The sequence below is a fragment of the Leucopleurus acutus genome, assembly GCF_964270905.1.
Source record: "Leucopleurus acutus genome assembly, chromosome: 13".
NCBI classification, from domain to species: Eukaryota; Metazoa; Chordata; class Mammalia; order Artiodactyla; family Delphinidae; genus Leucopleurus; species Leucopleurus acutus.
The window spans coordinates 31,930,985-31,945,877 of NC_139155.1; the positions used below are offsets into that span (position 1 = coordinate 31,930,985).

Genomic DNA, 14,893 nt, shown 5'->3' on the forward strand with positions numbered 1-14,893 from the left:
CTTTACATATTTCTGTATACAATACCTATGTCAGAAATATTCATTGCAAATATATTCTCTAAGTCCTGCTCTATGGCTTGTCTTTTTTGCTGTGTTTCATTTGTAATTTTTACTTTTCCCTCTTTTCTTTCTTGTAAATATTGCCAGGAATTATCAATAAGATTAATGTTCTCAAATAAATTATTTTAGATTTTTGAGCTCTCTTTATGTAGTATTTTAAAAATTGTATTAATTTATTTTATATCATTTTTTCCTTCTCAACATTTCTTGCATAGAATTGCTTTTGTTTCTATTTTTCCCAATAAATAGTTAAATTATTGTTTTCCAGAATCTCTTCTATTCTAATATGTGCATTTAAGACCACATACTCTCGGTAGTGTATATATGTCCATGCCTCTCTCTCGCTTTGTCACAGCTCACCCTTCCACCTCCCCACATCCTCAAGTCTGTTCTCCAGTAGGTCTGTGTCTTTATTCCTGTCTTAACCCTAGGTTCTTCATGACAATTTTTTTTCTTAAATTCCATATATATGTGTTAGCATACAGTATTTGTCTTTCTCTTTCTGACTTACTTCACTCTGTATGACAGACTCTAGGTCTATCCACCTCATTAGAAATAGTTCAATTTCATTTCTTTTTATGGCTGAGTAATATTCCATTATATATATGTGCCACATCTTCTTTATCCATTCATCCGATGATGGACACTTAGGTTGTTTCCATCCCTGGGCTATTGTAAATAGAGCTGCAATGAATATTTTGGTACATGACTCTTTTTGAATTATGGTTTTCTCAGGGATATGCCCAGTAGTGGGATTGCTGGGTCATATGGTAGTTCTATTTGTAGTTTTTTAAGGAACCTCCATACTGTTCTCCATAGTGGCTCTACCAATTCACATTCCCACTAGCAGTGCAGGAGTGTTCCCTTTTCTCCGCACGCTCTCCAGCATTTATTGTTTCTAGATTTTTTGTTGATGGCCATTCTGACTGGTGTGAGATGATATCTCATTGTAGTTTTGATTTGCATTTCCCTAATGATTAATGATGTTGAGCATTCTTTCATGTGTTTGTTGGCAGTCTGTATATCTTCTTTGGATAAGTGTCTATTTAGGTCTTCTGCCCATTTTTGGATTGGGTTGTTTGTTTTTTTGTTATTGAGCTGCATGAGCTGCTTGTAAATTTTGGAAATTAATCCTTTGTCAGTTGCTTCATTTGCAAATATTTTCTCCCATTCCAAACCTAAGGTAGATAGCTAGTGGGAAGCAGCTGCATAGCATAGGGATATCAGCTCCGTGCTTTGTGACCGCCTGGAGGGATGGGATAGGGAGGGTGGGAGAGAGGGAGATGCAAGAGGGAAGAGATATGGGAACATATGTATATGTATAAATGATTCACTTTATTATAAATCAGAAACTAACACACCATTGTAAAGCAATTATACCCCAATAAAGATGTTTAAAAAAAAGACCACATACTCTCTCATCATTTTTTAAGCTCTATTTCACATAATTTAATATATGTTGTAATTATCATTCATTTGAAACTTTCCCCCTAATTTCTACTGAGATATCTTTGTGACCTATGGGTTATTTACATGTTTCATGCTTAGTTTTCAAACAATAAGTGGTTTTATAGATAGCTTACTGTACTATTTCCTGCTTAATATCTCTGTGAACAAACTGAATTATTTCAGTCTTTTGAGGTGTTTTGAAACATTTAATGGCTACCTCATGATCAATTTTACTAAATGTTCCATATTTACTTGTAAAAATTACTAGGTATTTTTAATTAGCTCAAATTTATTAATTTGTTTAGGTACTGTGTATCTGTACTGATTTTTGTCTGCTGCTATCAGTTATGAAAAAGTTTTGAAAAAATTTCCTCTATGATGTGGATTTGTCTATTTCTCATATTATGACAATTCAATCCCCCATCTTTTAATAGGAAAATTTAGTCCATTTCAGTTTTGTGTTATTATCCTCCAAATTTTCATTTGTATTCACTGGGCCACATGTTTCTTTCTTTTTTTTTACCTTTTTTTTTCTTTTACTTTTTATTAGCTCTTTTGCACTTACTAACTTCTTACGTACATTTTTTCCCCTGATACTCATTTGGAGTTACCCTGGAGATTAAAAGTTAAATATAAATTATTACTATTACCATTTCCAAGATTTAAAACATGAGAACTCAACTTATTCTCTCTTAGTCTTTGAAACATTGTTAGCCATATATTACAATTCTACATATATTTTGTATATCACAATACATTTTTATTCTTTTAAACAGTTAATATTCATTTATACTTAGACACATATTAACCCTTTCTGTGTTCTTTGTTTTACTCTGCCTTTCAATGTTTTGGTCTGTGATCATTTTCCTTCACTTAGTTAACATTTGCTGGCAATAAATACTCTCGTCTTCTGCTTTTCTAGAAATGTCTTTCTTTCATCTTGATTTTTGCTAGGATAAATTTCTAGATAGATGGTTGTTTTCTTTCATTTTAGAGTTATTCAATTGTCTTCAGACTTCTCTCACATCTATTGAGATGTCAGATGAATGTTACTGCTCCTTTTTAAGGTAATATATATGTTTATTGTTGGAAGAAGGATAAGAGAAGTCTCACTTAGGAATAGATTGGAATAGGTATGATGGGTGTGTTGTGAGGAGCGAGCAAGAAATACCTTCAAAGTAAATGTAAACAGGGAAGACTTCTAGAATGGCTCCAGGTCAAATTCTTGTTGAAGAACCAATATCCAACAACTAGAGAAGTTGCTTCAAAGACCACAACCTAAAAACAGGCCTGGAATGTAAAAATAAAATGAAGCGAAGAGATATGAAAAAATTGGTGCCAAGATCATGAACAAATGTGAAACTTGTGGAATATTTGAGGGGAGAATTAGTGGAGGCCTCTGGTTTACCTTTTTGGAAATTCTTGGCATGTAACCAAGGATATGTCAAGCTGAATTAAAGGACTTCACTAGAGATAGTGTTATAAAAATTTTAATTAGAATAGATCCATGAGTGCTGGTAAGTCAGAAACTTCATAGTATAAATGAAACTCTCTTAAATGGGAAAAAAGATGTGGACAGTTCATAGGAGAAGGAAGAATGCAATCTGAGTGTATCATAATGAATCTACAGTTATGAAGAACAAGAAAGGGATAGAGAGTGATGGCTGTGGAATAGTGCTGACCAAGTTTGGTAGGAAGTACCAAGTAAAAGAAAAAGAAATATGATTACAATTACGATCTGAAAAGTTTCTGCCCAGTTCTAAAGGAAGGGCTATTTTCTCTATGGTCTGTAAGCTCCATGACAGCAAGGATCATTTTTATCATCTTGACCAGCATAAATCCCCTACTTAGGTAAAACCTAGGAGGTATTACATATTTCATAAGGATGTGTTGAAAGAAGAAAAGAAGAAAGGAAGAAAGTTTATTGGCTTTTTTTTTTTTTTGGTTTAAGCTAATGAGTTTTTCACTCATGAGCCATCAGAGCCCAATTTAGCTTGGTACATAGTAAGTGCTGAATAGTTTGAAGAGAAACAAATATAGAACTTGTGCATGTGAAGGGATTTCTGTAATACCAATTGGGAAAGGATTTATCTTGTAGAATTTTGACTTGGGTATGCTTGTAATACAAATCTATTCCTTTAACATTAGAGTTAGCATTCTTAATAGAATGATATGGAACATTAAAACCATTATCCATTATCATATACTTCATTCTACTCTACCTGTAGACCAGTAAAATGCCTTTGTATTACTAATCTGGGTATTACTAAAGATTACTGAATACTGAAGATCATTGAAACATTTTCAAAACTTTTTGAAATTTTATTTTGCTTAACAGGAAGTTCTAAACACATCCACCAATAATATTTTTAAGGAAAGAAATAGAGAAAATATAGACTAAATTATATAATTAATAAGCCATAAAAATAAAGTTTAAAAATTAAACTGTATATTAAATAGAAATAAGAAAAATAAGTAAAATTAATAAAAATGATCATGTAATTATTTAACAATAATCTTTAAAATCAACGGGATTTCTTAAGGCCAAATTGAACTCAAGTGTTCTCCTCATTGTTTCTCAAAATATCTATACATATTTGCAATCAGAAATAAAATAGGGTAAACGCTGAAGCACTTCAACAGTCAAAGAATCACTTTGAAGTAAACAATGCCACTTGTACAGATGCGTTTGTTTCCCAGGGCAGGAACTTGCTTGAGACTGTGTGTTTTGGGTGGCAATAAGGTGGTTACCTAGCAACTACCCCTCCTCCCAAATCAATGCTGCAAGAGTGGTATTGTTTACGTCAGCGAATTGATTACTTGTTTGCTGGATCTAAAGAGAATGTAATACAGTGGTAGGGTGTGAATCTCAATCACAAGAAACTTACAGGTTTTTCCTCTACGTTGGGTCAACTTCCCACTCCTCATCTGGTGCTGCTGGAAGTTTGTCTAAAGAGATCAGATAATGAATAATATGCTATGCATCATATGAAAATGAGGGAAACATCTGACATTTTAATTAATAATATTTATTTTCAGTTTGCTTTTAAAGCAAACAATGAAAGGGTTACTATATCCATAATAACATTAGCTCTGGGCAAGAGGTAATTTTATCACAATGTGTCCTCAGAAATGAGAAAGCCCAGGGTAAGGTGGGGTTCTGTAGAAACAGAGTTTAACCAATCTAGACAGGTTTTGGATGATAGCATTTTACCACCTGAAGGTAAAATTAATGAGATATTAATTTATATAGAACACATATATAAGGTACTTATGTTTACAAGTGAGTATAACCGTTTGTAGAAATAGCTTAGCTAGAAAACATATTTTAGTAAACGTCACACCATATATTTTGTTTACCTGCGATACATATCACAAAAAAATGCCACTCTCTCTTTCATCTGTCTAATGGATATTTATTCATAGGGACAATCTCACCAGTGCATGCAAAATCAAGAAAGCAAGTAATCTGAATGAAATGGAAAGATGAAGACAGAAAACACAGATTTTGCCTATGGAAAAATTGAATACAGTAAGTTAGTTTGTATGTTTTCATAGCAGGAAGATATAAGCTAAAGGAAAAAATCTGTTAGAAGAATGCTAAAATGCCAAGTATGTGGGAGTGAGTAGAAAGGGAAAGAAGAGGGACATAGGTTTATAAAATTTTCCATGATGTAAAAGACTGAAGCCAATTTCTCCCCAGACACAGTCCTGACATTCAGAGCAGCTGCTTGCCAGTATGCAGGAAACTGTCACTTGTACAGTAGCTTTACGGACTCACCCCATACCCATTCTTCCCCCATCCCAGCACACACTGAATGTCATTTGCTCACTGAGCCCCAGAGAAGAGGAATTCTTTGCGGACCAATAATTGAAAGTTGAAGTTACAGCCTCAGTTCTCTTCTGGAAAATTGCTAATGCTTGTTTTAAAAAGTCACACTCTTCAGACTAAAATTAATCAGAATCTGACACCGTATTTTCTGAGTTCCTCAACCCTGGGAATATCATCAGTTCAGAAAAAATATGTTTTCCTTTGAAAATAACCAATAATTATCAATGTCATTTTAGATTTTGGTATGATTCTTGTAACTATTTTCCACAAACATATTAGACTTTTAACCAGAAATGACATTCCAAAAACAATCTCATTATATGTAAAAGTCAAAACTGTGAGTTGGAATACAGAAGGGATTATTCCCATCTGTCCCTAAGTACTTTAAGTGGTCCAATGTCAAATATTAAAGGAAGAGAGCTAAGAGACAGATTGAGCAACAGAATCAACAAAATGTTTAGACTAATAATTTATTAGAAAATAAGTGATAATGATAGGAAAACTGTTATCTTATTTCAAATGGATCAATGTGCAGTGAGGTTTTTTTTCTAATATAAGTATAATATGTCAAACAAAAATTTAAATAGCAAGAAAATATAGATTTGCATTTTACAGTGGATCACTGATGCAGAAATTTCTCTCTTTTTACTCTGTCCTCAAATCGCCTCTGTAAATTATATTATTCTGATAACACAGACACATTTTTACTGATCTAGATGATCAGATTTTATATCAGGAATTGACATCGATGAGTTTCGAGACATCTCTATGTACCTCTGAGCCCTCACAGAATAGAAAATGTAGTCCAACAGTTAAAATAATTGATGAATGTGTGTTGAATTCTCAGGAGGGAAGGGAAGAAGAAAGAATGAAGAGTAGAGGAGAGGCTTGGAGGAGGGAGGTGCTGATTTCAACCCTGTAGCGTCAGGATTGCGTCAATTCGGGTTTCAGCCACCTCTAGAGTCTCAGAGACAAGCGTCTCTGAAGAGCCAAAACAGGAAGAGGGGTGGCAAATCACTGTGCGAGGGCGAGTGGATCTCCCTCTTTGCCTCCTCCCTATTCCAGGCTTAGGTCCCCTGAGCTTTGCGCCGTTGTTTTCAGCATTAGGAAAAGCCCTGTCGCTTCACATCCAGGCAAGTGAACCAAGATAGGGAGTTTCCGTTCAGCACCTCGGACAGAATACGCAGCAAAAAATGGCTCCGATCGCTACCAGCCGGGAAGAATTTGGTAAGCAAGTTACTCCGCTTATAACTGCGGTTGTTCCTTAAATACTCTGGGGTGATGTGTTGTGTGTGTGTGTGTGTGTGTGTGTGTGCGCGCGCGCGCGCGCGTGTGTGTGTTTGTGTATGTGTGTGTTCGCGGGATGTTGAACATAGATTTCCCAGGTAGAAAAATGAGAACTGTAAAAGGGCAATAGTGGCTTATCTCTGTGGTTTCTCCCTTCCTTGATATCTTTCTCCTTAAAATTGCTTTCTGCCAGGGCGATTTTACATCCAAGAAGTTCCTAATCATTCAGGTAGCGCTGTAAATTGCAGCACGCGCTAAGTAAAGAGGTCTGTTTTCTTGTTGGTGTCATTAATTCGGCAGGTGATTTCTATTTGTACATAAACCTGTGTTTATCTTATTGGAGGAAGCCAGATGTTTCTGTGATTATATAAAGGCTTGATCTTGGTATAAAATAACTTGAACATTGGGCATTTAGAATGTATATTTTATTGCAGAGTGTACCATAAGGTATTTTTTTCTCTGCTATGTTTTTGTTGTATCCTTGAAATATTTTGCTAATGAAAGACACAGAATCCTATGATACTAGGGTTAAAGGGATATTCAAAATTAACTAGCTGAGCCCATTCCATTTCACAGGAGAGGTAACTGGAGCCCAGAGAGATAAGGGAAATTTTGCAAGTCAGTTAGCTAAAAGCTACTGGAAACTATACTTAGGACTTATATTTTCCTGTTCAATTTCCCTTTTCCTATAACAGATTTTTAGCACCATTACTCTCCTCTTTTTCAGTAAAAAAAGAAAAGGAAAAAAATCAGATGTACTTCTTCAAATAGAAAAGTAGTATTTTTAGGTCCCATTATATTCCAAAGGCAAGAGATTTGAGTTTTACTTTACATGTATTTGGAAATATCAGGGAATTTATAGAAGTTTGTTATGAAACTGAGTGAAATGACTGAGATCTTTGCTCTCAAAAGCTTAGGACCTTAACAGTAGAGAATACACAGGGAGTAGATGAGCCCTTCTATATTATATTGAATATTTTGCCATTTGACATGAATATTAAACACAAAAAATTTGTGATATTATATTCAGAAATGAATTTCTTTCACAGCTGTCTGTTTGAGTGATTGAGTTTATATTGTTGTGATATGATATGTATTCCCAATTTCTGATTTGAAAATCAGAAAAATATTTGAATACTGAGGAATTTTCAGAGGCTATGCTAGTTAAAAATATGTTCTAGTGTTGGCATTGTTTATTTAGGAAAAAATTTTTTTTTCTATTCCTTTTTTAAAAATTATTCTTCCTGCATTGACTAAAGAATCAAGAATAGTTCATGACTTTGCTTTTGCTCCCTGGCCTTGGATTATTAGGTAGTCCAGGAGTTTTTTTTTTTTTTCCTTCTCTCCACAAAGACTTTAATAGAAGGAAAAATTGAAAAGCTGGTACTAAGTTTAGCTGATGATTTTTAGCTCTCACCTCATTCTTCTTCTGTAGCATTCCCTGCTTTTTCTATCTGGGAAATTCAAAGTTCACCTTTATACAATTCAGTTCTTTGATATAATTAAACTACAGAATTTTTTATTGTTGTATTTGCTTTTTTATTTTCTTAGGCATTTTTTCTCTTGTCATTTCTTAATCTTATATTATTTGAGTTCAGTTTTGTGATTATGAAGTAGATAGGCAGAAGTTTGGGGCATTAGGGAGGGGAGAAACAAAAGATTGTTCTTTCAAGGTTAGTTAAACAAGCCTTAACCCTTTCCTGACTGGAACTTTTAACTTTATTATTCACTATTTGGGATTTAAAAATAGACTGGAATGGAGCTAAAGGCAGATATTATAACGTTAATTATATTAGTTTTGATTATATTAAACATTGACTCAACTGATGTACTGTGTCCAGATATAGTAATACTGCTTTTACTTACACAGTGTTACTTATTATTTGTTGGAGAATATACTTACATATGTAACATGATGAACTTATTATTTGTTGGAGAATATACTTACATATGGAACATGGTGAGCTTCATGCATAATCAGTGTTACCTAATGTCAGTAATTTAATGTGTCCTCATTCAAGGAACAAATGCCAGTTTCAATCTGATTGCCATTTGCCATGTGGAAATGTGCTAGGAAAAAAATCAGTTATGGATAAAACTGAACTCTAAATTATCTCTACACACTCTTCTCATTACATGTTAAAGAATGATAATTCATTTATAACCATTGTTTGGGTTTTATCCTTTTTAGGTAATTAATTTGTACTTTGGATGATTCAGTGTTTGAAGAATTTTGGGTCAGCATATGAGTTTGTAGTCTTATAAGTTGTATACTATTAATAAACTGTTCATATTTTTGTTCTTTTTTCCCTAATATGTGTACATTTCTTTTACCACTGTTCTATAATTTGAATGGAAATTATTAATGACTTTGTGACAACTGAAGATAATTTTCCATAATTTCTGTCAGTATTTGAAGAATATGCACTTAGAGCTACATAGTAAGACTTGATGCTTCTGGAAACCCTCAAAATGTCAATGAAAACATAATGAAATTAGTACTGACTCATCATGCTGTAGTTGACTCATGTTATCTGAGAAAACGAAGGTAGGTCAGGGTCATTTAGCATTCTCCCATCCCTGGCCCAGCCCCAGTTTCATCTTTTCATTTTATTTGTGAAAAATTACTACAATGAAAGATTTTCTGTCATACTGTATTTATTCTTTATGTGTTACAAATGTGTTTATTCCTGAAAGTGACATGAAATAGGTACATAATTCACCCAGAACAGTTGGAAAGCAATTCAATCTGTGCAACCTACAGCAACTGCCAGCTTTAGGATGCTTTTCAAATAGGGTGTCTCCAACTCTGCCCAATTAATGCATGTTATTGGTCATTTGATTTTTCAGATGAAATCCCCACAGTGGTGGGGATCTTCAGTGCATTTGGCCTGGTCTTCACAGTCTCTCTGTTTGCATGGATCTGCTGTCAGAGAAAATCATCCAAATCTAACAAGACTCCTCCATATAAGTTTGTGCATGTGCTAAAGGGAGTTGATATTTATCCTGAAAACCTAAACAGCAAAAAGAAGTTTGGAGCAGATGAGAAAAATGAAGTAAAGAATAAACCAGCTGGGCCAAAGAATTCTTTGCGTCTTGATCTTGAGAAGAGAGATCTAAATGGCAATTTTCCCAAAACAAACCTCAAAGCTGGCAGTCCTTCTGACCTGGAGAATGTGACCCCAAAGCTTTTCTCAGAAGGGGAAAAAGAGGCAGTTTCCCCTGATAGCTTAAAGTCCAGCACTTCTCTTACTTCAGATGAGAAACAAGAGAAGCTGGGAACCCTCTTCTTCTCCTTAGAGTATAACTTTGAGAAGAAAACATTTGTGGTAAATATTAAAGAAGCCCGTGGCTTGCCAGCCATGGATGAGCAGTCGATGACCTCTGATCCATACATCAAAATGATGATTCTCCCAGAGAAGAAGCATAAAGTGAAAACCAGAGTTCTGAGAAAGACCTTGGACCCAGCTTTTGATGAGACCTTTACTTTCTATGGAATACCCTACACTCAGATCCAAGAGTTGGCCTTGCACTTCACAATCTTGAGTTTTGATAGGTTTTCAAGAGATGATATAATTGGAGAAGTCCTTATTCCTCTCACAGGAATTGAATTAACTGATGGAAAAAAGTTAATGAACAGAGAGATTATCAAGAGAAATGTTAGGGTAATTCATTTTTAGTGCTTAATATATTTATAAACAATCTTTTCTGTAGCTTTTTTGTATCTAGGGGAGTTTTATTAAAATGATGTCTTATACATATCATCTTTACCATGTTTAACTATTATTAATCATAATCAAATGAGGAGCAGGGGGATAGAGTAGATGAAAGAAATTTTAACCCACAACTGAAATGCATAAAGTATCTTAATGATATAAAATAAAAAGGAATCCTTTATGGATTTATTTAAATATCATTTATATAAATCTTTTTATTAATTTCTGTCACAAGTATTTTGACTAAGATTGTCACTAAAATGCAGACAAATATTTCTTACTCATAAGAAAGTTAAAAATATATTTCAATGTCAACATAATTGAATTTGAAATTGAAAATTAAGTCAGTTCATTTTGAGTATTTGAAGTTCTAATGACTTCATAGAATTGCTTTTTAAGGAAGAGATATCTCATTATATTGAATTACAAATATTCACCTTTATGTTGTATAACAGGAAGTGAGTTACTCGGCCTTTGCAGTTATGCTACTTTGGTAGTTCTGGAATTATTAGAAAATGACAAGACATCAATTAATCAAATCTAAATGTATTTTCCCTTTAAATATGGAGCTCATTTGATTCCAGTTGTGGTATTTCAGAATAACTGGTGTTTATAAGGCATAATTCTATAGAATAGCATAAAGTTTGTTTTGACCACATCCTCACCTTTTCTGTTGAAATTAATGGAAGTCAAGATCAAGAAATATTAAGTAGTTTGAGTCACCTAACTGTTTAGTGGCACAGTGGGAATAAAGATTTGTTCCCTACTCTTATTCTTCTTGGAGTGCTTATTCATACAGTTACCCCATGTCAGCTTTTATATAAATACATATTGAAGTTTTAGGAGCTCTGGGCAGCCATCATTCTTAGTTATACCAAGTTTACTTTTTGTTACTTTCAGTTAGAACTTGTACTTTGAGTTCTTGGTCATCTTATCTAATGTTAAAGTAAAAATAAGATCTAAGTATTATGCAAAGAAAAACCCTATGATACTGTTCAGAGACAAAGCTTTAAATATTCTGAATCAATTCTCTCCAATATTTAATTCATTCCTTGGATTAAAGGAGGACTCTGGGTGTGGTGGGAGAAGAGAATTTTAACTGCATCAGTCCTCTGGGCTAAGAGAGTGGTGGGTGTCAGACTAAATTTCAGGTTTTCTGAATTCAAATTCTAATAATGTCTGTGCTAAAGAATTTGAAATCAAATCAAACTTGAGTCACTTTACCATATACAGATCCATTCAAATAATTAGATAATTTTCATTACCATTAATAACTTCAAAAAGTGGAGAGTTAATTAAAAGCAAAAACTAAAAATACCTCTGTGTAAGATATATTTTAAATATCACCCTTTAAAACATTTCTAGTAATGGGTGTGGCTAACTCATTACGAATTTTAACATTCTGTAGTACCTAAAAAGACCACAAGATGGCGGTAGTTGTTTTAGAAGATGATGGTACTGCACAAAAGCTTTTGGTTACTCTTTGATTCTTTAGCATATTAAAGTAAAATAAGTAGGAAAATTACAGTTAAATAACAATGCTATTATAGTGTTTTAAAAATTAATATAAGTATAAATTTCAAAACTAAAGAATAATAAAAACATATTTATCTCATATCTCTCTTTGTTTAGAAGTCTTCAGGACGTGGTGAGTTACTGATCTCTCTCTGCTATCAGTCCATCACAAACACTCTCACTGTGGTTGTTTTAAAAGCTCGGCACCTGCCTAAATCTGATGTGTCTGGACTTTCAGGTAAGAATGTTTTTGAAAAACTCAGGCTCAGTGTAGAAGTGAGCAATATATTGGGCAAAATAGTTAACAACTAACATTGGGCTATGATTTAGATTCACCCTTTATTCACAATCACAAATTATGTGATTGTTTTTTTTCTCATTTTATGGAATAAATGTGTGAGCCGAGGCCATTATCAAGAAGAAGAAAACTGCATAGTTCTAAGATCCAATACAAAGTTAGTATGTCATAGATGTCTGGCTGAATGGAGTTGAAGCAGAAAGCAGTGATAAATGCAGAAGTGAGGTCATTGCCAAAAACACAGTGATGGAAATAAAATTAAGGTTTAGGAAAAGTTCTTAATTTTACTATTTTAAATGAGCCTGCCTACACTTACATTTCTATTATTTTTATTATCTTTCCTTTAATTCCTTATGTGTCTGTTGTCTGCTTTAAGAATTAGCTTTTAGTTTTGTGACTAATTTTTACTAAAAAAAAAATTGCTGTATAGTACAATGAGAAAGAGCATAAGACTTATGGTTTAAAATGACCTGAGTTTAAATCCTAACCCTTCCATTTCTTAGCATCGTAACATTGGGTATGTTTCTTAAACTCTACACAAACTGGATATAATAGTACTTACCTTGAAGGAGATTATGAGGTCTGGAAATATATATTTCATTAAATATCATCCAGTGCTATTATTAGTTGTAGTTTTATTATTAGATAATGGAGATTAAAAACATTGTCTCAAAGATTTAGGTTAGGAAGTTAAAATGACTCATGCAACCAGAAAAGGGCAAAATAATATAATTAAATGTGTGATAAAGTAGCATGATCTTAAAATTCACAGGATACAGGTGACATGGGAAATATCAATACTGGGTAACAGGAAACAAACACAGCAAGTGGATAAAGAACCACAAAAAAATTAAAGCCAAAAATGGCACTGCCATTGTGAATTCTAAATGCCCATTCCCCCATTCAAAAGAGAAAGCCCATGCTCAGAGAATTAGTGAGATTTATCCAAAGTCATACAACTCAGTAAAGATAGATGTGTAATATTTTTTCCTTCTATTCCATTCTCTGGAATGAATTATTAGTAATCAGAATGTGTCATTAGAACATTCTATTTTCTTCCACTTTATGTTATCTCTTCATCCTTCCATTACAGTTCTTTCCTGTCCTCCACTATCTCTTGTGTTGTACATTCTTACTTATTTTCAATTTATTGACAATACAGAAGCCAAGCTTTATCCATGTTTTCATTTTGTTCTGACTCATATTCGTTATAATCACATTTTACTAGCATCTCTAAGGCACCATTATCTTGGGATCAGCTTTCCAGCCAAGTCTTGTCAGTACAATCTGTGTTGTTTCCCATTGCAGATCCCTATGTCAAAGTGAACCTGTATCATGCCAAAAAGAGAATCTCCAAAAAGAAGACTCATGTGAAGAAATGCACCCCCAATGCAGTGTTCAATGAACTGTTTGTCTTTGACATTCCCTGTGAGGGTCTTGAAGAGATAAGTGTTGAATTTCTGGTTTTGGATTCTGAAAGGGGATCCCGAAATGAGGTAATTGGGCGGTTGGTCCTGGGAGCAGCAGCAGAAGGAGCCAGTGGAGAGCACTGGAAGGAGATTTGTGACTATCCCAGGAGACAAATTGCCAAGTGGCATGTGCTCTGTGATGGTTAGCATCCTAGCCAAGATGAGTTGGAACTTAATGATTTTTACTAGGCAAGAAGAAATTTTCTTTCTTTTTTTTTTCTGATACATGATTGCAAGCTTGTGAAAGCTTTTTTGTTGTTGTTGTTAGAAATATATTGAATTATCAGACCAGAAAGTAACTGTAAATGTGTATCATGATAATTTACTCTTTATTAGAGAAGTTGGATAAATTTTCATAAGATATTCAATTTCCCCTGAAGGTTACCAGTTATATAAATAAGAGTAGCCAAACATTTTAGGAATATTGCTCTGCAGGCCCGAGTTATGGCTGTGGTGATGATCTCATTGGAACATGTCACTGGAAGTCAATGTGGTTTTTAGGATTTAGAAACGAAAAGCAGATCTTCTCTTATAAAAATTCATCCATTGTTCATCAACTGGGGAAATCAATTTTTCTTTAAACCCAAAGATATTAAAGAAATGTTCTCTAGATTATTTTATTAATTATGTCATGTGCAAATGGTTGTCCTGCATATAAAAGTATATGATTATTTCTTTTTGGTCTGTAATTATTTGACACAATTTTATCATAAGAAGGGTAACTTAGGTTTGTTGAAAAAAAAAGTGAACAAAATGAGAAATCATTTTATCAAAGGGCTGAGTTGAGAATACTATAGCCGAAATATGCTTTCCCCTCCCTAAGTTTACATGTGAGTCAAAAATAAAATATAATCTCACATAAGAACCATGGCCTTGAGTTATTCACTGCTTGTGACAAATGTCAGTGTGGCCTAAGAAAGCCCTATATACTTTTGTGAAGTTGCTGAGTTAGCTAGTGGGTAAAGAAATAAACTTCAGTGAGAAATCCAGTTAGAAATGCTGTTTTCTTATAGGAAATATATATAGTATGCAAGTGTACATTCAAGGTTATCCCTTGAACACAGAAAGGGCATTGGTAACCAAGTCTTCATTCAGCTTGTTCTCCCCCAGAGAGGACTAAGCTACTATTTAAAAAGAAATGAAGACAAAAAAGTTGTGAAGTTGTAATCATCGCTGGGTAGAAAGTGTTACTTAACCCAAAAAACTAATAAAAAATAGTTACATGGCAAGTCTAATATACTTTATATATGTTCATACATAATATATT

The 14,893-nt window shown here is 33.7% G+C and overlaps 1 protein-coding gene across 1 annotated transcript; it reads left to right on the forward strand.

Annotated features, from left to right (window-relative positions):
• Positions 1-6,534: 6,534 nt before the first annotated feature.
• On the forward strand, positions 6,535-13,939 carry SYT4 (synaptotagmin 4; the record flags this gene model as incomplete). The annotated part of the gene is made up of 4 exons (XM_082852794.1): positions 6,535-6,568; positions 9,479-10,293; positions 11,977-12,097; positions 13,466-13,939. The coding sequence occupies 4 exons, from the start codon at positions 6,535-6,537 to the stop codon at positions 13,771-13,773; spliced, it is 1,278 nt and encodes a 425-aa protein (XP_082708920.1). The 3' UTR covers positions 13,774-13,939.
• Positions 13,940-14,893: the final 954 nt, after the last annotated feature.